This window comes from Ascaphus truei, chromosome 5 (genome assembly GCF_040206685.1).
Source record: "Ascaphus truei isolate aAscTru1 chromosome 5, aAscTru1.hap1, whole genome shotgun sequence".
Classification (NCBI taxonomy): domain Eukaryota; kingdom Metazoa; phylum Chordata; class Amphibia; order Anura; family Ascaphidae; genus Ascaphus; species Ascaphus truei.
Window position 1 is genome coordinate 14,003,467 of NC_134487.1, and position 22,620 is coordinate 14,026,086.

Below are 22,620 nucleotides of genomic sequence, written 5' to 3' on the forward strand. Positions count from 1 at the left end.
GGTACCCCCTGCTTCACGAGATACAGCCCCCTTTATGAGGTGCCAGTATCCATCTGCATTTAAAGCTCCCGATCACGTGACCGCGACCTGTAAACCAAGCAGAGGGATACCCCCTAAAGTGGCCTGTATCTCGGGGAGCAGGGGGTCCCCGGACCAAAACCAAAACGTTTCTGCTCCGGAGACCCTCTGCACATCTACAGTATGAATAAAACACACACATCAATAAAGACTCGTTCCTTACCTTACAGGGTATCTGCTATGGTAGCGAAGCAGCATTAATATTTATTTAATAATACTGTACAGTGAGCAGGGGGTCCCCCGAGCTGAACCGCATCACTTTGTGGACCAGGGACCCCCTGCTCTCCGAGTTACAGGCCCCGGAATGTGTGATCGGGTGGGCAGTTTCGCCGCCATCTTATTGCGTCCCATACGCTACGTGCCCGCAATAAACATGGCGTCCACACTGTAACAGATGCCCCAAACCAGGGCCTGTAACTCGGGAAGCAGGGGGTCTCTGAGCCACAAATAAATGCGGTTTAGCTCAGGGGGCCCCCTGCTCCCGCACAATATTATTCAAATACATTAATGCTGCTTCATTACCATAGCGGATAGCCGCTAAGGCAATGAAGGGGTTAACGCATAGTAGCATGTTTATTGGGGAGAAATGCCCCCCATAAACATAGCAGCAATACACAACATACAATACAGTAATGGCCAACATTATTATTATCCACAAATGGATAATAGTGCAGTTGTCGATTTAAAATACATACAGAACAATAAAGACATTAAATACATATATCACTCACCCATGTGCGGCTGCCATGATGAAGGCCATCCTCATCTTCATCCTGCCCATGCCCCATCCGCTTCTGCAAAACAGACACAAGAATAAAAACATCCAATGTAATGTCCCCTAACCCCTTCATCACCATAGCGGTTATTAACCGCTACAGTCATTAAGGGGTTAACCCACCATCACCCACATACCCTCCCCCACTAACCCCCCCCAGCCAATACCCCCTCCCCCCAACACATACAGTACAATAATGTGCCAAATAACTAATATCCACATAGGGATAATACATTATTTGGCCATTATTAAACACATTAAATACCGTAGTAAAATAAAGAAAATTCTACTAACCTCATCAATAAGAAGGCTCCGTCGCCAGCATCATCCTTGGGGTCCGTTGCCAAAATAATAAATAGCCAATACATTTCAATAACATTCACATACCAATGAACCCCTTAATCACCTTATCGGGTACTAACCTCAAAGGTAATTAAGGGGTGAAGCCATCCTGCAATGGCAACACCACGTATGCATAACATCCTCAATGAATTAAAAAGCAATTTCCTAAACAAATCTCATGTAATCATTCAATCAGAAGCCTCAAATGCCACTTAAAACATTGCATTTACAGTGTATACATGTAGCATAACATGTAAGCTACATGTCCACGCTGCAAATCAATGTTAACAATACAATAATCCAACTAAAATAGCCTGACATCACAAGAAGTATATTATTTAATCCAATAAAGTCACCATCAATGAATTAACAGACATGAATTACATCCCTAAACAATTAACATACCATCCATACCAATTACACAATTAACTACAGCTATCGTTACAGAGAACAAGTTCAAAACATACCAAAAAGTACACCAAAAATAACTATATACTAAAGCAACCCTCAACAGGACCTGCAGTACAGCATAGAAGCCCAAAAATTACATCTCTCTCATAATAAAATACATTTAACACACATCTAAGCATAGCAGCATAGCCAAAATCATTTACAATAGGGCAAATCAAGCTTTTACAACACTATCATTTCTTACCCTGTATGTATATATCTCTCTAGACATACATACATACATACATACAGTGGCAAGAAATGATATGCATAAAAAAAAAAAAACATGTTAAAAAAGCTTTTAAAAAAATTAACAAGTTAAATAAAATACATTTCTTTAGTTCACTTACCATTACTTGGCCCCACCGACTCCCGTTGAACACCTTACTCACGAACCAATCCACGATCAGGAACCCATAAAATAAAAAACCATAAAATAATAAACTTTAAAATAATAAAACACGAAAATCCAGGGGTCTTCTAGTTGTAATCCATCTTCATCTGTATTCTTCTACCTTCTCCCGGGGTCTTCTCCCCATCTGCGGCCACGCCCTGGTCTTCTTTCTTCTCCGGAGGTCCTTCCTCCGTGGCGTCTTGCTTCAAAATGAGACGACATAGGCTTTTAAAGGCCTATGACATCACATTTTCGTCATATGGTTCCTACGGCCCTGATTGGGCCGTGAAAACCATGTGTTTTGGCCGATGTAAAAAAAATTGATGACGTCACTTAAAGGCAAAGAAAGCACAGCCAATCAGAATGGCTTTGCTTCAATTGCCTTTAAGATGACGTCATGAAAAGAATCATGGCCGGACTCACATGGTACGGTAGCCAATCAGAGCGTGGGAACTCCATCCCTACTCTGATTGGTTCTAGTACCATGTGACAGGTTTTCATTGACGTCACATCCTTTCTCCCCCCAAGCCTCTGTCACATGGTATACTAGAGCCAATCAGAGTAGGGATGGAGTTCCCACGCTCTGATTGGCTACCGTACCATGTGAGTCCGGCCATGATTCTTTTCATGACGTCATCTTAAAGGCAATTGAAGCAAAGCCATTCTGATTGGCTGTGCTTTCTTTGCCTTTAAGTGACATCATCAATTTTTTTTACATCGGCCAAAACACATGGTTTTCACGGCCCAATCAGGGCTGTGGGAACCATATGACGAAAATGTGACGTCATAGGCCTTTAAAAGCCTATGTCGTCTCATTTTGAAGCAAGACGCCGCGGAGGAAGGACCTCCGGAGAAGAAAGAAGACCAGGGCGTGGCCGCAGACGGGGAGAAGACCCCGGAAGAAGGTAGAAGAATACAGATGAAGATGGATTACAACTAGAAGACCCCTGGATTGTCGTGTTTTATTATTTTAAAGTTTATTATTTTATGGTTTTTTATTTTATGGGTTCCTGATCGTGGATTGGTTCGTGAGTAAGGTGTTCAACGGGAGTCGGTGGGGCCAAGTAATGGTAAGTGAACTAAAGAAATGTATTTTATTTAACTTGTTAATTTTTTTAAAAGCTTTTTTAACATGTTTTTTTTTTTTTATGCATATCATTTCTTGCCACTGTATGTATGTATGTATGTATGTCTAGAGAGATATATACATACAGGGTAAGAAATGATAGTGTTGTTAAAGCTTGATTTGCCATATTGTAAATGATTTTGGCTATGCTGCTATGCTTAGATGTGTGTTAAATGTATTTTATTATGAGAGACATGTAATTTTTGGGCTTCTATGCTGTACTGTAGGTCCTGTTGAGGGTTGCTTTAGTATATAGTTATTTTTGGTGTACTTTTTGGTATGTTTTGAACTTGTTCTCTGTAACGATAGCTGTAGTTAATTGTGTAATTGGTATGGATGGTATGTTAATTGTTTAGGGATGTAATTCATGTCTGTTAATTCATTGAAGGTGACTTTATTGGATTAAATAATATACTTCTTGTGATGTAAGGCTATTTTAGTTGGATTATTGTATTGTTAACATTGATTTGCAGCGTGGACATGTAGCTTACATGTTATGCTACATGTATACACTGTAAATGCAATGTTTTAAGTGGCATTTGAGGCTTCTGATTGAATGATTACATGAGATTTGTTTAGGAAATTGCTTTTTAATTCATTGAGGATGTTATGCATATGTGGTGTTGCCATTGCAGGATGGCTTCACCCCTTAATTACCTTTGAGGTTAGTACCCGATAAGGTGATTAAGGGGTTCATTGGTATGTGAATGTTATTGAAATGTATTGGCTATTTATTATTTTGGCAACGGACCCCAAGGATGATGCTGGCGACGGAGCCTTCTTATTGATGAGGTTAGTAGAATTTTCTTTATTTTACTACGGTATTTAATGTGTTTAATAATGGACAAATAATGTATTATCCCTGTGTGGATATTAGTTATTTGGCACATTATTGTACTGTATGTGTTGGGGGGAGGGGGTATTGGCTGGGGGGGTTAGTGGGGGAGGGTATGTGGGTGATGGTGGGTTAACCCCTTAATGACTGTAGCGGTTAATAACCGCTATGGTGATGAAGGGGTTAGGGGACATTACATTGGATATTTTTATTCTTGTGTCTGTTTTGCAGAAGCGGATGGGGCATGGGCAGGATGAAGATGAGGATGGCCTTCATCGTGGCAGCCGCACATGGGTGAGTGCTATATGTATTTAATGTCTTTATTGTTCTGTATGTATTTTAAATGGACAACTGCACTATTATCCATTTGTGGATAATAGTGATTGTGCCCATTACTGTTTTGTATGTTAGGGGGGTATAGGTGTTGTTGGGGTAATATATATATATATATATATATATATATATATATATATATATATATATATATACATATATATATATATTTATATATTTATTTATATTTATATATTTATTTAGTTAGTGTGGGGCTGTTGTGTGTATGTTTTTTTCATTGTGGGTAGTGGGGGTGGGTGAAGGGGGTATTAGCCCCAACGGTGGTTTTTTTAGGGCTTGCGGGTGGGTAGCAGGAGGCCTTAACCCCTTCATGACCGTAGCGGTATTAACCGTTACGGTCGTGAAGGGGTTAAGTGCACCCGCAACCCCCCCGCAAGCCCTAAACAAACAACAAGGGCCAAATACCCCCTTCACCCACCCCCTCTACCCACAATAAACCTGGCACGGCTGTTTAACCCCTTCATTACCTTAGCGGTTAGCCGCTAAGGTAATGAAGTGAGCTTTAAATGCATTTTTCCTGCCTCGGATGCATGCCGGGGGGCTCCGGTGCTGATATTAATGGTATCAGCACCGGAGACCCCCGGCATCAATCCCAGCCAGGAAAAAGGCCCGAATTTTTTCTAAGTGCCGATCCGCCACTCATCCGCTGCCTCTGAGCAGCAACTTGCCATCTTTTTCTGGCGTGGCTGATCCGCCAGCAAACCGCCATACTAGAGAGGCAAATAGCTCCGCTTAGCTACTCGCCTCTACTAGAATACAGCGTGGCGCAAAAAGTTGGATTTTTAGGCGAAATGTGCCTTCTCGCCCCGCCACCGGCGGAAAAAAAAACCCGCCAGAAAAACTGGCGTTTTTTTTGAATCTCGCCACTTTCTCGCCCGTTACTAAATAGGGGTAGGCTTTTTTGGCGGGAAAGTGGCGAGAATTGCCTTTCCGCTGCTTACTGCATGAACCCCTTAATGTGTAATATTTGACACAAATTGTAATTTTTCAGGAGACTTAAATTTACAGGCCTTACAGCTAAAACACCCATAAAAACCTTTGATCCCGCTAAGCCAATAACTTTTAAACTTTTCTCGACAAAGGGCACTCAGTGCCAATTGGTTCTTCACATTTTTAGAATGACTAAAAACCAACCCTGGGAAATTGGGAACAAAATCTCTTAAAACTGGATTGCTTTTAATAAGATGCCAATGTTTGCATATAATTTGTTTAATTTTATTCGCATCTTTGTTGTATTTTGTAAAAAAAATACCCATTCTAATTGATTTTTGGTACCTTCTTTCTTATTTTTCACATTAATGATGTCTTTTCTTTCTAAATCACGAGTTTTATTAAGAGCCTCCGTGAATTTTTTCTTGCGTGTAGTTTCGGTTAAAAAATGTATCACTTAAGATTTGAGATTGTTATTCAAATACATCATTGTCAGTGGAATTCCTCTTAATTCTCCCATTTTGCCCATTGGGGGATGTTCTCCACCCAACGTGGGTGGTGACAACTGCTATTCAGGATAAAATTGTTACTATCAACTGGTTTAAAAAAAAGGTTTTAGTTTTTAAAAGTCCTCCTTCTACATAGATGGTGAGATCTAAAAAATCAATTGTAGTTAGACTAAAATTATACGTGAATTTAAGATTCAAATCATTACAGTTTAAAAGTGACATAAAATGACTCCGGCTTTCTGGGTGCTCTTTCCAAATAATTAAGATATCATCTATAAAACGCAGCCCGGGCCTAAGGCAACAACATTTTGGGGTGGCAAAAATTTCCGCCCCCATATAATTTTGCCGCGCTCTCGGGCCTATCGGATCTAATGCTAATGGGAAGGTACTTGCCTGTGTCGCCGCCTCCTTTCTGCCCCATTGGAATCACAGCGTCAAAGGAAGCCGCGGACATCCCCAACGTGACGTCACACGGAGTCCCGTTGCCATGGCGCCACAACGTCAAATTACGTCATGATGTCGTGTTTCCATAACAACAGGCCGCTGTGCGACGTCACGTTGGTGGCGTCCGCAGCGTCATTTGACGCTGGGATTCTTATGGGTCAGGAGCGCGGCAGAAAGGAGGCGGCCGACACAGGCAAGTGCCGTGGGCGGCGGATTTTGACATCTGCCGCGGTGTACACTTAACACTTATTACTTTTTTTCCCCGGCATAACCATGTGTGGTTGAAACTTTTGTGCAAAAGTTCACAGGTTTATTGCTCGCAAATCCAAAGGTTTGCCCAGTTTATTAAAAACAAACAAAATACAAACAATAAAAAACCCCAACCACCTATCCAAAAACCAACAATAAAAAAACTAAAATCTGAGAAGGAGGTTTTTTCGCTTGGATTTCGCTCGGATTTGAAAATGAGTTCCAAAGTTCAACTCCGACATCCGAACAGACGTCAGAGGGTGTTACGTTCTGATTTTGATCACTGATACTGTTACTCATCCTGTTATCAACTTGATCGCTTTGTTCTGCTCTTTCCAGGATGAGCATCGAGTTGTCCGACTATGAAACCACCGGAGAGGTGTTACTGGCTCTCCAAAGCATCGTATATAAAGGAGGTAACACGAAGACGGGAGCGGCCCTGGCGTTCCTGGCAGAAAGGGTATTTAATCCCTCTGTTTCCAGAGAAGATGCAGCCAAGGTTAGTAGATCCTCCTCATTCTGTTGCCAATTTCTTCAGTGGTGGAGAGATTACAAACATACTGTAGCACTGTTATTGAGGGTAACAGCTTAGATGTTGGAGGTGTTACAAAAGTGGTAGAGAAGTGGAATACATTCATCGTGCAATGTTCTTTCATTAGTACTGTACTTAAAGCGGCAGACCAAGCAATATCCTACATGTGTATTAAATAAATCAGTTCTATACTATGAGAAAATACTTGTAGCATTTTTTTAAACAACGCTGAATTACATTTTTAATTTATTATATATAACAAGCCCTTTTTGTTTCTATAGCAACTATTTACAAAGTCACATCCCCTTCCTCTTCTGAAACAGGCTCTGTTTTGAGCCCTGCCCTCTCTCTAGCAGGGAACCAATTGTATCTATTGACTGCCTGGTCACATGATCTTACCCACAGAACTTTGCATCTTTGGTCCTCTTCTGCTGCACTGACTTCCATTTAGTGAACCCTCGAGCCGAATCTTCGCCGATCAGTCATAGGAGAACGGATCGATCGGCAATTTAGCTAATTACTTAGCATTGTGTGGATTGTATTGATGCACATATTAAAGTGGGGGGTGAGGGGGGGGGAACCGACAGCTTGGACTGCTGCTTTAACAGCACAGTGAGCAAAAACCTCACTACAAACATCTCCACTTCCAATAAGGCAAACCAGTAAAACAAAATAAATTCCTAGGCAATCTATTCCTCCAGGGTGTTGGGCAATGAGTGGAGAGACATCTCACAGATTGCTGCGGTTTAACTGCGGTGCTAGAATATCTATTTCCCACACTGTACTGGAGCCGCCGTGGCTGCTCGCAACTCTCACTTCCCCTGGAGCCACATTCAAATGCTTCTTTCATTGTGTCTCAATGCATCCAGGTGGAGGCAGAGAAAGAAATAGTCCCCAGATTACATGCACTCGATCATATAATAACGAGCGCTAATAGGGAGTGTTCCCCTCTGATGCACGTTAGCCTGCTCCTCTGGACATATCCTGTTATTTGGAGCCATATAAACTGCTCGCCAGCGTTGTGTGGCTGCTTTTAGGTTTCTTCTCTTACTACCCTATGTATTTTATTTATTATGTATCAATACATTTATTTTTAAGCCTGAAGTACTCTTATCACTGTGTCAATCTGGAGTATATCTTGCAATAAGAGTATTTATGGCATAAGATCCCACCATTATGACTCCTTAAATCCTGTGTGTATATGTATATATACACACACCACCATGAGGAAGGTCCTTAGAGGACCGAAACGTTGGTTATCTTTGTGCTGATATGTTTTGTCAATACACTTTTTGCTTTGATGAATTTTGAGTGCTGTTTCTTTGCTGTCGCTTTGGTGATAGATATTTGGTGATATATATATATATATATATATATATATATATATTATTATTTTTTTTAATTACTCTGGTGTGGGTGATTGAGTGCATGTAACCTGGGGACTATTTGTTTCTTTGCCTCCACCTGGATTTTTGAGAGACCAGATCCTTAGGGAGAAGGAGTGCCTAAGTGAGTAAAGACACTGACTGGCACTGAGTTTGAAGCAGGGGAATTCCTGGTGTCTTCTCTTTGTGACCTTGGGCAAGTCACCTTATCTCCCTGTGCCGCAGGCACCAAAATCATAGATGGTAAGCTCCACGGGGCAGGGACCTGTGCCTGCAAAAAAGTCTCTGTAAAGAGCTACGTAAAACTAGCAGCGCTATACAAGGACATGCTATTATTATTATTACCTGTGCTTGTCCGTATATCTCTTCCCCCTAGTGCACTCTTCACACCCCTTACATTAGGTGTGTGTAGTATAAGTGTAATATAGGTGTACAATTCACTCCTCTGGGGCTTGGTTCAATACCATAATAAGGTAAATCTACTGTATTTAGTTACTGTACGAGGGGCTGATATAATTCCATTTGACTTCATAGGCTAACTCCATTGGGGTATAAATTAAACGGTCATTGCTTATCAGAGAATCCCCCCAGTATTTTCCACAGCCATTATTTACCTGCCGACAAGGTGACTGTGGTATTGTCACTTTATCTCCACTTGCATCGTTTTTCTCACCTCCGATTGCCCTTTCCCAACAGATAGTTTTGTTACTAACAGACGGCAAATCCGGTGATGTCGTGGAAGAGAATGCTCAGTTACTGCAGGACAGAGGAGTCACAGTATTTGCTGTAGGTAGGTGAAAAGGTATTTACTGCACCGACACACTTTATTCGAGCAAATACCCAGTATGTACCTGGCAGATACCTGGAATGCGCCGCTCCTCACCTCTGACAAGCCCCGTTGCGTTTGCCTTCCCAGCCTGGGTTCATGCCTGGCTGACGGGCGGCTGATCTGTTAAATGATAATGATTAGGATTTAATAGGCTGCAATGCTTCGCGTGTCTACCAGATGGCATAAATTCATGAATTGTAATGCAGTATATATATATATACTGTGCAGTATTGCAGCCAGCAGGAATAAAATGCTTCAATCCCTGCCTGGAAAATAAACCAATGCACTCGGGCAGAAAACAGTCACAAACCTCAATACACCCGGGTATACCCGAATTCGTGGGACTAGCCGAGCTCGAATAAAGTGTGTCGCCAGTGTATGTAGCTTAAGAATTTAATTGTCATGAATACAAATAGTACATGAATATTTAAAGCACTAATCTGGACTGCTCATTATATATTTTTGCTATTTAAAAACAGGGGGGGGGCTGAGATCTATGAGGTTGTTTTATTTGGATAAGAATACTTGCACACACAATATGGCGGCCTGGGTCAGACTTGTGGCACTGACCAATTGAAAGTCGCAATGTCATTGCGAGATGATGGCTAGGAAGCTATTTCTATAGGTGACACCTATATTAGGACCGCGGATCTGATCCAAGAGACACCACGGTTCATGTAATATTTAAAAAACATATATGGGGATTGCTGCTTTTACTTCTTAATCTGTTAGTGCTGATGTGGTTATTAGTTAATAATACTAGTTGTTTCCTTATTTTTCTTGTTTGTTCAAACAAATAATTTTTGATGTGATCCTCTTGATAGAAATGTTGGCCATTACTCTAATTAATTCAACACACACGTCAGATTAAGGCACAAACAGTCTCTCCAGGGAACCGAGCAGCCCATCTCTCCCCCTCTTTTTGTTTTTACATGGAAGGAAAGCCAGGTGGTCCCTAAACCCGGATCTGGGTTCATTCCAACTCCACAGACCCACTGGCTCCCGGGATACAAAAAGAGAAAGGTGCAGCCGTGTTTGCCCACGGGCCAATAGGATGTGGGAATAAGCTCTCGGGAACCCACTGCGTCCCTTCCATGCAAAAAAAACAAACAAAAAGGGGCTGGGATAAAAATAAATGGAGTATGGAGGACTGCTCTTTTAAGAGAACGCGAGTCCCTTGAGCCCGACGACTTGGAGGATTATCTGGAAGGCTGTATCCAAATCTTCCGTTAGCATGAAGAGAGAACAGTTACAAAATGATGTATCTGTGGTACATGACACCGGCACACTTACTGTACACAGAATCTACAAAACTGCTCTAAGGGCCGTATCCGAAGGGGAACCATGCTCCAAACGTGGTGGGACTGCCCAGAGATTGCTGGATTCAACACCAAAAAAATGTGTTTTTCAAGCGCGGCCGCGTGACGTCTGCGCCACGTGAGCGGCTCAGCCAATGAGGGCGAACCAGCTTCGTGATGCATCCGCCACGCCTCCCCAGTTGCCTGCAGCGAGTCCCTTGAGCCCGACGACTTGGAGGATTATCTGGAAGGCTGTATCCAAATCTTCCGTTAGCATGAAGAGAGAACAGTTACAAAATGATGTATCTGTGGTACATGACACCGGCACACTTACTGTACACAGAATCTACAAAACTGCTCTAAGGGCCGTATCCGAAGGGGAACCATGCTCCAAACGTGGTGGGACTGCCCAGAGATTGCTGGATTCTGAAGATGTGTCTCAATCTTAATAAATAGTATCGGGTCTCTCTCTCTCTTGGGCTGAGATTATAGTCAGCGCGATTGCGGCCTCGCGCTCGATAAGCATAAATTGCATAATGCCAATGAGGCCGTCCCTAGTGCGCGAGCACGTGCACACAACACCAAAAAAATGTGTTTTTCAAGCGCGGCCGCGTGACGTCTGCGCCACTTGAGCGGCTCAGCCAATGAGGGCGAACCAGCTTCGTGATGCATCCGCCACGCCTCCCCAGTTGCCTGCAGCTCAGTTCACAAATCGCAGGGGCTGCAGGCGTGCGCGAGTCTATGCCGCCCGCCCGTCGGGCACGCAAGTAGTATAATTTTAGCCTTGGGCCTCTGGTAAGCATTACTCTGTTTCAACATTGCCCCTTATTCCCTCTAGATTGTAACTCTCATGAGCAGGGCCCCCGTTACCTTCTGTACCTGTTTGTCCGTACTTGTCCTCATTCTGTTTATGTCATTGGTGTCACTCCGTACCCCCATTATACCGCGCTGCGGAATATGTTGGCGCCTCACAAATAAACGATGATAATAATAATTCTCTCCGCAACGAGATGCTGTGTTGCAGTATTGGGGTGAGAATGAGCTCTGGATCAATATACTGTAAATACAAATATAAGATAACTATAGATAAGATAACTATCTGTGGTCTACATTTAGCACAGGTTAAACTTGATGGACGTGCATCTTTTTTTCAACCCCATCTACTATGTAACTATGTAACTACGTAACTATGTAACTCTTCTCTTAAACTTTAAATGCTATAACGATAATAAAAACTGTTTTTTTTATATGCTGTGCACAGAATTTCCAGGAACATTCAATCTATTTTTTGTTTGCAAAATTTGACAAAGAAACCAACACACAATTTTGGCTCAAATCTAGGGTATTTTCATCCTGTCCTTATGTATCAATGTGCTTTGCTCTTATTTCTTCCCCGTCTTCCCTAACTTGCACCTTGGCTGGTTACATGGTGACCAGATTATAATGAGATGAATCACTGTCACATACGGCACACCTGTGAGCACGTAACCTGTATATGGGACAAGGGATAATACACACAGCCAACTCGCTGCCCCACCTTTCTCCTTCGCAAGGTGCTTCAAATTTGTTAATATTTACTTGTACTCCCTTACAATATATATAATTATCCGCTGCCACCACCAAAGAAATATCAAATATGTCATTATTTATAGAGTCTCCGGTCCCTGTTTATTAAGCTATGCACTTAACACACAAAAATCTGTTGTATCAAAATGTGCCTGAAAATGTAATTTACCCTCTACAAAGCATGCAACAGTTCATTAAGAGCCCCAAAGTATTATTTATTAAAGTTTTGCTTTAATATACAAACATAGAGTGCTTAGGTTACAGGAAAAAGAGTACAAGAACATGGTTATAATAAATGCAGACAGTTTCTTCAAATAAAAAAATAAGCATAAGCAGAAATCCCTATACGTTATCACATGTCAGAGGTTCTTCCCAGAGAGGTCACTGGAGTATAAAAGATGAGAATTCACGTGACTGATCCCAAAACACACCTCTCTTGAATTCTAATAATTCAAATGCAAATACTATTCTTCTATCATTGAACACAACATAAGCCCACAACTGTCATCAATCAGCCACTGACATTTACCGATGTGAAATCAAAACTGAAATACATGTGAAGTCCAGACCGCCTCCCCACTTTCTACGTCTCATCAAATGTCCTAATACACGCACTATGAAAATGTATCTATCCAGGGGTAAACAGTCAGCCATCTACAACTGGCCCTGACCGTGAAAAGGGCAACACAGGGAAAGATACATTTTTTTGTTGTTGTTGTTGATCTCCTCGTTGTCTCTTCTTCAGGTATAAAAGATGCAGACAGAAACGAGCTGGTACAAATAGCAACGGAACCTTCTGAGGAGCACGTCATGGTCGGGAGCGACTTCTGGTTCCTGAACGATCTCTTGCCCAAGATCACCCGGAGAGTTTGCTTCACTGCTTCCGAGCCCCCAAGGCCGATCAAGCAAATCGTAGAAAGTGCGTCCAATGTGGGCTTGGTGGTTACATTTGTGGATAGTTCTTTAGAGAAACAGATGTTAGCAAGGATGGGGGCAGGATGGAGGGGGGGAGACTTAACAGGTTCCGCTCATGTTTGGGAGCAAATCTCAGATGAACAGGCTGCGCGGTCAAGCAATATTGTGTAAATATTTGTACTTACAAACAGCTGTGAGCTGTTTCCTCTTTAAAACAACAGAGAGAGGAGGTTACCCACTAATGTTTTCCAGCTGCAAAACTAAGCCGAGAATTGCACCAGTTTTATCCGAGCAAAAAACTCCACTTGCTTTCAATGGGATTCCTTTCCTTTGATAGATATGGGTTTTGTACTGGTTTTGCCCGAGTTTTGCAGCTGGGGGTCTTTAGTAAATAGACCCCAGAGAAGCCATAAAAGTAGCATTAGCTCCTGTCAACACAGATGCTTATCTGCCCTGCATGACCATAACTCCCTCTAATCTAAAAAGAACACCAAGGAAACCCTTTTATTGTGGAGAGAAACTCTGTTGTTAGTTGTTGGCTGCGGGTTGGGGGACAGTACCACACAAAATAGACATCTCCAGCATGACCATGAGTGCAGATTTAAACTCTACTAAGATGAATGTTTCCACCGGAGACCGTGGGAGGGGAGGGGGGCAGACATGGGGGAAAATGTACCGTATAAACCTCTAAATTTGATCTGTTGTAATAAATACAGCTCAACCCCCTTATAACGCAGTGCTTGGCGTCCAAAGAATCACACCGCGTTATAAGCGGATCGCGTTAGAAAATAATGTGCAATTGTATGCATTGTACAATAGATTATTTAAGATACCAATAATCGTGTTGTAAAGTATTCATAAATACGAAAATTGGGAGCCGTGCTTACATCGCGTTATAAGCAGATTCACATTGTAACGGATCGCACTATAACGGGGTTGAGCTGTATATATATATATATATGTAATGAGAGAAAGAGACCATACCCTCCGACTGCAGCTATTGAGCAGGTATTGTACGCTACATGTGTTTGCCTTCTGTAAGACCAGCTGTACTTATTACACAGTAAGCGTTATATATATATATATATATTGTATGAAAGCATAAATCCTATTGATTTCAACTGGATCTTTTCTTTGATTCATTTGGAGCAATCTCTTTGATCCAGAATTGCACCACTTTGCCTTCATGTGTAGGCCCCACATAAATTGATGACAGGTTGAGTGTCTACATAGTGGGTCCATTTCCCATACAAACTCGCTAACAAAAGCCTTTGGCGCGCCTATTTATTCCTGTTCTTCCCTGTTTAGATTTTATTTGTAGGTTGTGCTACCTTTTACGACTGGCCCGACTTTCCCCTTCTACGTTACTCCTGGCAGCGCTATGACACAAGAACGCTGCCTGGGGGTCACATTTAACTCCTCCCTCACATTCTCCTCTCACATTCACAATGTAGCTAAAACCTGCAGGTTTTTTACCTCCATAACATTGCAAACATACGCCCTTTCCTCTGTGTCTCTGCTGCTAAAATTCTAATGCAGGCAATCATTCTCTCCCGTTTCAACTATTGTAACCTCCGGCCTTCCTGCCTCTCGCCCTTCTCCCCTACAATCTGTCTTAAACGCTGCTGCTAGAAACACTTTAGTCTCTACTAAATCTGTCAGCATCTCTGTGCTGAAATCCCTTTCCTGGATTCCTATTAAATCCCGTATTACTTACAAAATTCTCCCTCTTCTGCCCCTCCGTACATTTAAGGCCTCGGCCAGGGTGGTGCTGAGCGGGCGGGCACGCTCACGCTGGCCGCGATGAAACACATTGCAGCAATGTGTGTGGCCAGCCTGAGCATGCGCGACGCTTACTTGCTTGCCATGCAAGCAAATTTGAATTTGCTGCTCGCTTGCGCGTCACGTGAGTGGTTCTCCCAATTAGGACAAACCATCACTGTGATGTCTTGGTTGCGCACCCGACACGCCCCCCCGCACGCACACCAAGCCAGCCACGAATCGCCTGGCCAAGCAGGACGCAGCGCACGAGCGCCAGCTCCCTGCCTGGCTGCAGTCTTAGGCTGAGTCCATAGAGACTTCAGCCAGGAGGAGGCGCGCGGAGGCTGAGGGAAAGTGGTTGCTTTCCCTGCCCTTAGTTCGCGCACCGTCCGGGGGAGTGTCGGGGGGGGGGGGGGGCGGGCTAGTGACGTCACTGAGCTGGTTCGCATTGGGCGAACTGCTCACATGACTGGCCTTGCGCTCCTGTGAGTGCTTAAACTAAAAAAAATTGACGGCTACGCCTCCGCACGCCTGCAGAAGCGTGCGCGAGCCCCTGCTAAAGCCACTCCCATTGCGACTGCAGGGGCTCCCTGACAAGCGTCAGCTCACCTCAGCGCGGATCAGCGGATAAGCGCTGACCATGGACTCAGCTTTAGGCTGCGGCCACGCTGCCGCTGAGCTCGCGCATGCTTGAGACCGGTGACATCACCAACTCTCCAAACATGAGCGCTCGGCTGTCCTGCATAATTTTAGATCAGGAGCAGGGGGGGTGGGGTGGCTATTAAGGGAGGGGTGTATCATTGGCTGGATCGGGGCTGTGTGTGTGTCTGTTTGCATGGGTCTCTGGGAGTGTGTGTGTCTCTGGGTGTGTGTGTGTCTCTGGGTGTGTGTGTGTGTGTGTGTGTGTGTGTCTGTGTGCTCTGGGAACATACTGAGCACATAGCCCCCAGCTTCTGTTGACTATACAGACTTGCTCCCCTCTCTCCCCCCATCCACCTCTCCCCCACCCTTCCACTTCTCTCCCCCCTTCCACCTCTCTCCCCCTTCCACCTCTCTCCCCCCTTCCACCTCTCTCCCCCTTCCACTTCTCTCCCCCCTTCCACCTCACTTCGCCCCTTCCACCTCTCTACCCCCTTCCACTTCTCTCCCCCCTTCCACCTCCCTCCCCCCATTCTACCTCTCTCCCCCCTTCCACTTCTCTCCCCCCTTCCACTTCTCTCCCCCCTTCCACCTCTCTGCGCACAGTCCCCCCCTTCCACTTCTCTCTGCTCAGCTCCCCCCCCCCCCTTCCACTTCTCTCTGCTCAGCCTACAGGTGCGACGATGAGTATTCTAAAACTTGCCTTGGAAAATCTGGGGCAATCACCAACAATACCCCAATACTGCAGGGGTCCCAGGCAGTCCCATTCAGTTTGAATGGGAATGCCAGAGACCCCCGCTGTGTTGATCCAATGGGCTATTAGTCTGCCTGCAGAAATTTCACTTAAATGTTGGCAGCATTACCTGGATATTGCCCCAGAATTTCCAAGGCAAGTTTTAGAATACTCGTCGTCGCACCTGAATACTGCCTCTCACTCCCTATTGGTCAGAGCAGAGACATGTGACCCTGCTCTGCGCTCCAAAGACAAATTAAACTGTCTCCCCAAGCACCAAGCTTGGGAGAGCTTACGTGCCCGCGCACGAGCGCGAGCCGCGTGAGAGGGGTCATGAGCATTTATTTTGCAAGTAATAAACTCGGCAAGCACCGCACGCTCAGTGGAAGCAGCCTTAGCCCTAATTTCTCGCTGTGCACCTGCCCGACTCTTGCGTTCTGCTCAAAGATGTCCTCTGTCTACCACTTTTGTACAGTGTCTTAAGCCCTCTCACGCCTCACACCTTCCTCACTCGCTACCCCACACCTCTGGAATGCCCTTCCCCTCAACATCTGCCTGGCACCCTCTCTATCCACTTTTAGGACCTTTCTTGAAACACACCGCTTTGACGAAGTATATGGGTATCTCCGCTGCATGATACTATACACCTCATACATCGAGCTTGGCCCCTTGCACACTTACCAGAAACCCCTCCTTGTCTCTTTGTAAGTTCTCCCCACTAACCACGTCGATTGTAAGCTCTTCAGGGCTTAGACCCCTTTCCTATTGTTTTATTTCTGAAGCGCTTATTCCCATTATTATGTCACGTATATTACTGCTGTAAAGCGCTTTGTACATAAATGGCGCTATATAAATAAAGATATACATGTGGGTCCAGTAAAAGGTGTCAGAGCAAAACAAATATCCCCCTTTTTTGTTCTGAGGTTAATAAGTGAATTATGCGTGTCCATAAAGCAACGTTTGCATTTCCCTCCTGTATTTCCTCCTTAATACTTCCGCTACATAAAGAAGTTGTAATGTTAGTTTCATACACACACGCACCATATTAATAAAGAACATTCTCTCATTGCTGTACATCTACAGCCCTCCATGTGCCTGCTTTCACATTTCATTTACTCTGGAATACACTTTCTGCCCTTTCTCCCCAAATCTGCATCTTTCCAGTTCATGTCATTGTTTTACCTTTGTGTTTTTTTTAATCTCTCCTATCTCTTGGCCCCCTCCTTCCTTCTTGGGTTTACATGTTGAGGTCACTGTGTCTTTCCCTAAACTGGCCCCTGCTTTTGAATGAACCATAACAAGCACTTTTATTCTTGCAGTAGAGAAAATCATTGGCCCCAGAGATCTGATTGTCAGTGAGGAGAGTTACAGCTCTCTGCGTCTAACCTGGACTCCGGCCACTGGAGAGCTGACAGGGTACCAGGTTCTCCTTAATTCACTTTCAGCTTCTGGGAAGCTTACTTCAGATGACCAGAGACAGGTAAAGTAGTGCTCTTCCACCACTCAACTAACACTGCATGTTCCAACATACACAATGTTGGGCGGCAAAACACTCTGATGGAATCTATGTCGGTTGCATATGTCAACGATTAAATATATGAAATATACAAGCAACTCCAAGAGTCTTTGTGTGTGTTTGCCGGAATAGCATCTGTGGTGTCCATTCTAGCTAAACCCCTACTTCCTTACAATCCCCAGCAGAGAACAGCAGGGCTTACTGTATGTTGTAGATGTACCATGGTGTAGTGGTTTAGGTGCTGGTGTTCACACAAGACTTTCGATAATGTCACAAGTTTGTTAAAAGCCTGAAGCTGACCAAAGCAATTTTCCTAATAAGAAATCTTGGGTTGTATGTGTCAAGGCAAAAGTGGAACAGTTCTGAGGGTGCACAGTACTGTATGTATCAAAGAAAGAAATATTTCAATTGAATTGTTTATTTGATACATACAGTATTGTGTAGACATTTTGCTCGAGAATTGCATCACTTTGGCCTTGACACAGACATTTTGCCAAACATGTCAATCTTTACATGTTAGCAGAGCTGACAAATGTTCATATAGTAAAAGTATTCGTTTTATTAATTTCGCGACACCAGGGCCACTGATCTGGAAGCATGGACCTCCCGCGGTGCGATCCTGGGCACTGTCTCCGGCGCCAAGGACTTTTGCTTTTCTGACCGCGGCACCGGAGACAGCGAGTCTGGCTACATCTGTATGAACATAAACACATTTGTATACACTTTTATCCCTGGAGTGAATTTCTAAAATAAAAATCGCAGATTGGTTGAAGGTTGTGATACCTTTTAGGGCACCTGACAGCTCTTTATAGATTAAATTGTAGTGTACACTTAAAGAAAATACCTGTGAGGTTCGGAAAGCTCTACACGCTTCAATTTAATCTATGAAGAACTCTACGACGAACCCACTCTTCTGCAGGATCAATACATCAGTACTTAAGTAAACATGGGAAGGATGTTGATCCAGGGAGTAATCTGCCATTATTTGGTGTCAAGAAGCAATTTATTTTTCCCCTTATGAGATATCATTGGATGATATGTCACTAGGGTTCTGTGTTTGCCTTCCTCTGGATCAATATACTGTGAGTACAGATATAGGATAAAGTATCTGTTGTCTAAATTTAGCATAGGTTGAACTTGATGGACGTACGTCTTTTTTCCACCTCATCTACCATGTAACTACGTAAAATACAGTATGTAAAATAAAGCTGCCAGAACTTCTAACAACTGTACATGAAAATAATTCACCAGGGGAACTTGGACAACTTTGCACATGTACAAATCTTGATTGCATACGTATTTACTTTTATTCTTCGGCAAATCAGTTTATCTACTGGATGAGAGTCTAGTCTACCTGGGTCTGGTTACAAACCAAGTGAAAAGCTATGTGTCATTTTCTTATGACAGATTGTCTTGGATAGTGACAAACACACGGCGTTGGTGACGGAGTTGAAACCAAGCACCCAGTATTTATTTACAGTCCTGGCTCTTTACCCAAATGTCATTGGGGATTCAACCACTATCAGGGGAAGAACAAGTAAGTGCTTTAGTCTGGGCCTAGATGCATTCGTATAGTAGCAGATGGAGAGAGGGAACCTGTCCCCCTACAGTATGATGGTACTATTCCATCAGGAGATTAAGGTTCGTTGTGTAGTGAGAAACTGATAAGTTTGTATTTGAAATGTCTCTACTCTTGTATTGTACTTGTATTGTGGACACGTGGTTTTCATCAAATAAAATACACAAATAATAATTGTATTCTCAGTTCAACATTTTCACATGTTGGCCGGAACATGAAAGCACAGAACCCGTGCTTTATTTGTGTTCACTTGATTACATTGTTTAGATAAACATCGCAACATTTTGTTTACTTACTATTCTACAGTATATATAAACGTCATTTAAATGATATATGAAATGATTTGGGGGGTTTATATATTTTAATGATTTCAAAAAGTAATCTGGGAATCGCAAGAAAAGATTATGAGTAGATATGGGGGCGAAAACCTTTGCATTTGTTCCCAAATTTTCACGGCTGGTGAAAAATATGAGACGTAAACAATCAAAATAATCAACAACTGTACATATCTTGCTAAGGCCCTTGCTCAATATGCAGTGAAGATGTTTTTTTTTCTGTGCTAGAAATTATGTGGGTGCACATTAAATAGGACAGGTGTGCTTGTTGTTCACTGCTGAAAGGTGGGAATACTAGGTGGCTCAACTTGGATTTCTTTGGAATCCCCGTTGGAATTATTGTATATTATGTAATACAAATACACCTTGCACTACCCAGGTAACGAATAGAGCAAAAACCTAGGACACTGAGCCTTTGATAGCAACAAGTCAAAACATTATTTCATTTGCTGAACATTATAAAGCCTTCTAAAAAGTACTCTTCTGGGTGGTGCTAACAATGGAGAACAAGCCCAAATAAATTCATTTTTTATTAAATCCGCTTGTCTTTTAATTTAACATAATGGGCATTCTGGTTTTGGACGGTGTTGCTAGCTATGGGAAGCGCAGCGATGCCCTGGAGTTGTACAGCTTGTGTTTCTAGGTCTAAAAGTTGGCATTTCACCAATCTCTTCTAAAGCTCCTGTACCTCCGGTGACCAATTTCCGTGTCCTTGAAGAAAGGCTTTTCGGATTGAAGATGGCCTGGACTCCTCCTCGGGGGAAACTGGAAGGTTACAAGATCTACATTCCAAGGTGTAAGTCAGAAAACACAGGAACGATCACTTCTCATTGAGAATTTATCTTGCATTAGTAGCATCAGTATGCTCCATTATACATTGTGGCATGTCAACGTCTTCCTGGCTTCGTCTATGTGATGCACATTTTCCAATACCAGGGTCCCTGTTAGCTGAAAGAGCTTCTAGCTCCCTACAGTCCCATTCTCACACTTCCATCTGCAGCTGAAGGACTCCTAACAGTTCCCAGAATCTCCGTGACTTCCTTTGGCGCCTGAGCTTTTAGCCACGCTGCTCCCACTCTTTGGAACAATCTGCCTCGTACAGTTCAAGAGGCTCCCTCTCTGGGAATCTATAAAGACAGGCTAAACACCTACCGGTTTACCCAGGCATTTAATTAATGAACCACAACTTGTCTGGCATTTAATAACTACATTACCGTCCCATCCTGTATTGCATATTTCCTTGTTTCTGGTCCCTTATAACTTTAAATGTTTCCTTCTTTTTTTCCGTCTTGTAACTACAAAGTGCTTTGAGGCCCCATTGGGAGAAAAGCGCTATATAAATAAAGTTATTATTAAATATATGAGACGCACACTTTTTGAAGCACACGTTTACACTGACTGCTCCCATGCTGCTGACATACAGTTGAAGAATCTGAGCTAGCCTAGATTACTGACATGCAACCACATCAAGCCTACAACCCTGACCCAGATAATAGGAACATGTTTAAGGTGAGATGGGGTCGCTGTCACCGGAAGAGCGTCACTCTAGTACTTCCTGCTGATCTATTTGTCGAGCAGGATGTGTTGTTACTGAGTGGCTTTTGAGCACTGGAAGGCAATGAAAGGCTAGGCTTTCAGTACAATGTTTCCATGTGGTGGTTTCGGCTGGTTGCTGTCCAGCTGAAGGAACTGTCCAAGGTCTGAACTGCTTTGAGAGATGATTCGGCTGGTGGGTGACCGCCATTTGCAAGTTACTTCTTCTATTTTCTCTTTTTAGCCAACAGACCTGGCCTGGCATACGAGCAGATTCTGAGCGGAGATGTCTCCTCGCACACTATCGACAACTTAGAGGAAGATAAAGAATTCACTGTCAGCATCTATGCCGTTTATCCACAAGGCCCAAGCCAACCTGTGTCAGCAACGGGCCGTACTTGTACGTGAGCTTGGGAGCTCATGGATAGCAGGACATCAGAGTGACCGATCTGTAGCTGTCAAGGTTCAATTGTCCAAGAGCGACCTCAGAGGGTTCTGCACCAAAATATTATCTTAATATCATTAATGTTAGCAAATGCAGAAAATTCTATTTCATATTTGCAAAAATATTAAATATGTAGGTTGTCTGGAGCAGAAAAGGGCAAACCCAGTGTAATTCTGGGGCTAAACTATTGACCTAAATCAGGCAGTTTTTTGCCCCAGTATTGCACCACTATTGCCTTGATACTGAACATATGGGCCTCTGAATGTGTCACCTTATGACACAAGGAGTTAATAATATATGTGCAGTGATACTTGTTCCAATACGCTTCTCTTCTACAGACATAGCCATCGATATTGCAATCCATGTCGAACTGTAGCGGGACATACACAACGTCGCCATTGTTGTGCAAGAATGGGGCATGGCTATCACGCCATTACCCCTGTGGGAACGCGCCGTGGGTTGCAATAGCGTTGACTGCATCTGTACACACTTTAGCAGTGGTGCGTGTTACAGTATAGGGGTTCAGCCTTCACATTACAAACAAAGTTAGAGGATTGAAATTAGGGAAATGTGTGAGCTCTTCAGCCGAAGCTGCTCTTTTAACGAAATAAAGCTGACATCCAAGACTCACGAAATGTGAGCGGCTGCTCTTTAGTACCCTTGTCCAGGGTCAAAGAGAGCCTTGACGTCAGGCGTTCATGTTGCTCGGGCGATTCCTAGCCTGCTAGTTGAGCGCGTAGGGCGGCGTGCCTGTGACGTCACACTTTCACCCTGGACGAGGCCTAAGACTCAGCTGAGATGGGAGAGACTTGTCAAGTCTCTGCAAATCTGCTATCTTTTGGCAGTGCCAATCCTGCAGCACATATACACTATATACTGTACAAGTCTGTAAGCAGAAATCCAGGTTTCATTTTTTTAATTTATTTTTTATTACAGGATTGAAGCAGGGGGTCTCGGGAGCTGAACAGTGTTAATTTTAGCTTCGGGGAGCCCCGGCTTCCAGACATACTTACCTTCATAGGGGGTGCCGGTATCTATGCAGCTAGGGAACTGTGTGCCTAACACAAT

At 43.4% G+C, this 22,620-nt stretch overlaps 1 protein-coding gene across 1 annotated transcript in view; it reads left to right on the forward strand.

The window, feature by feature from the left end:
- LOC142494625 (uncharacterized) overlaps positions 1–22,620 on the forward strand; it is a 439,963-nt gene that overhangs the window by 58,966 nt on the left and 358,377 nt on the right. The window contains exons 4-10 of the mRNA XM_075599056.1: positions 6,826–6,985; positions 9,100–9,193; positions 12,842–13,015; positions 17,464–17,624; positions 19,068–19,197; positions 20,254–20,370; positions 21,352–21,507. Coding sequence (XP_075455171.1) covers positions 6,826–6,985; positions 9,100–9,193; positions 12,842–13,015; positions 17,464–17,624; positions 19,068–19,197; positions 20,254–20,370; positions 21,352–21,507 — 992 coding nt within the window. The remainder of the gene's footprint in view (positions 1–6,825; positions 6,986–9,099; positions 9,194–12,841; positions 13,016–17,463; positions 17,625–19,067; positions 19,198–20,253; positions 20,371–21,351; positions 21,508–22,620) is intronic.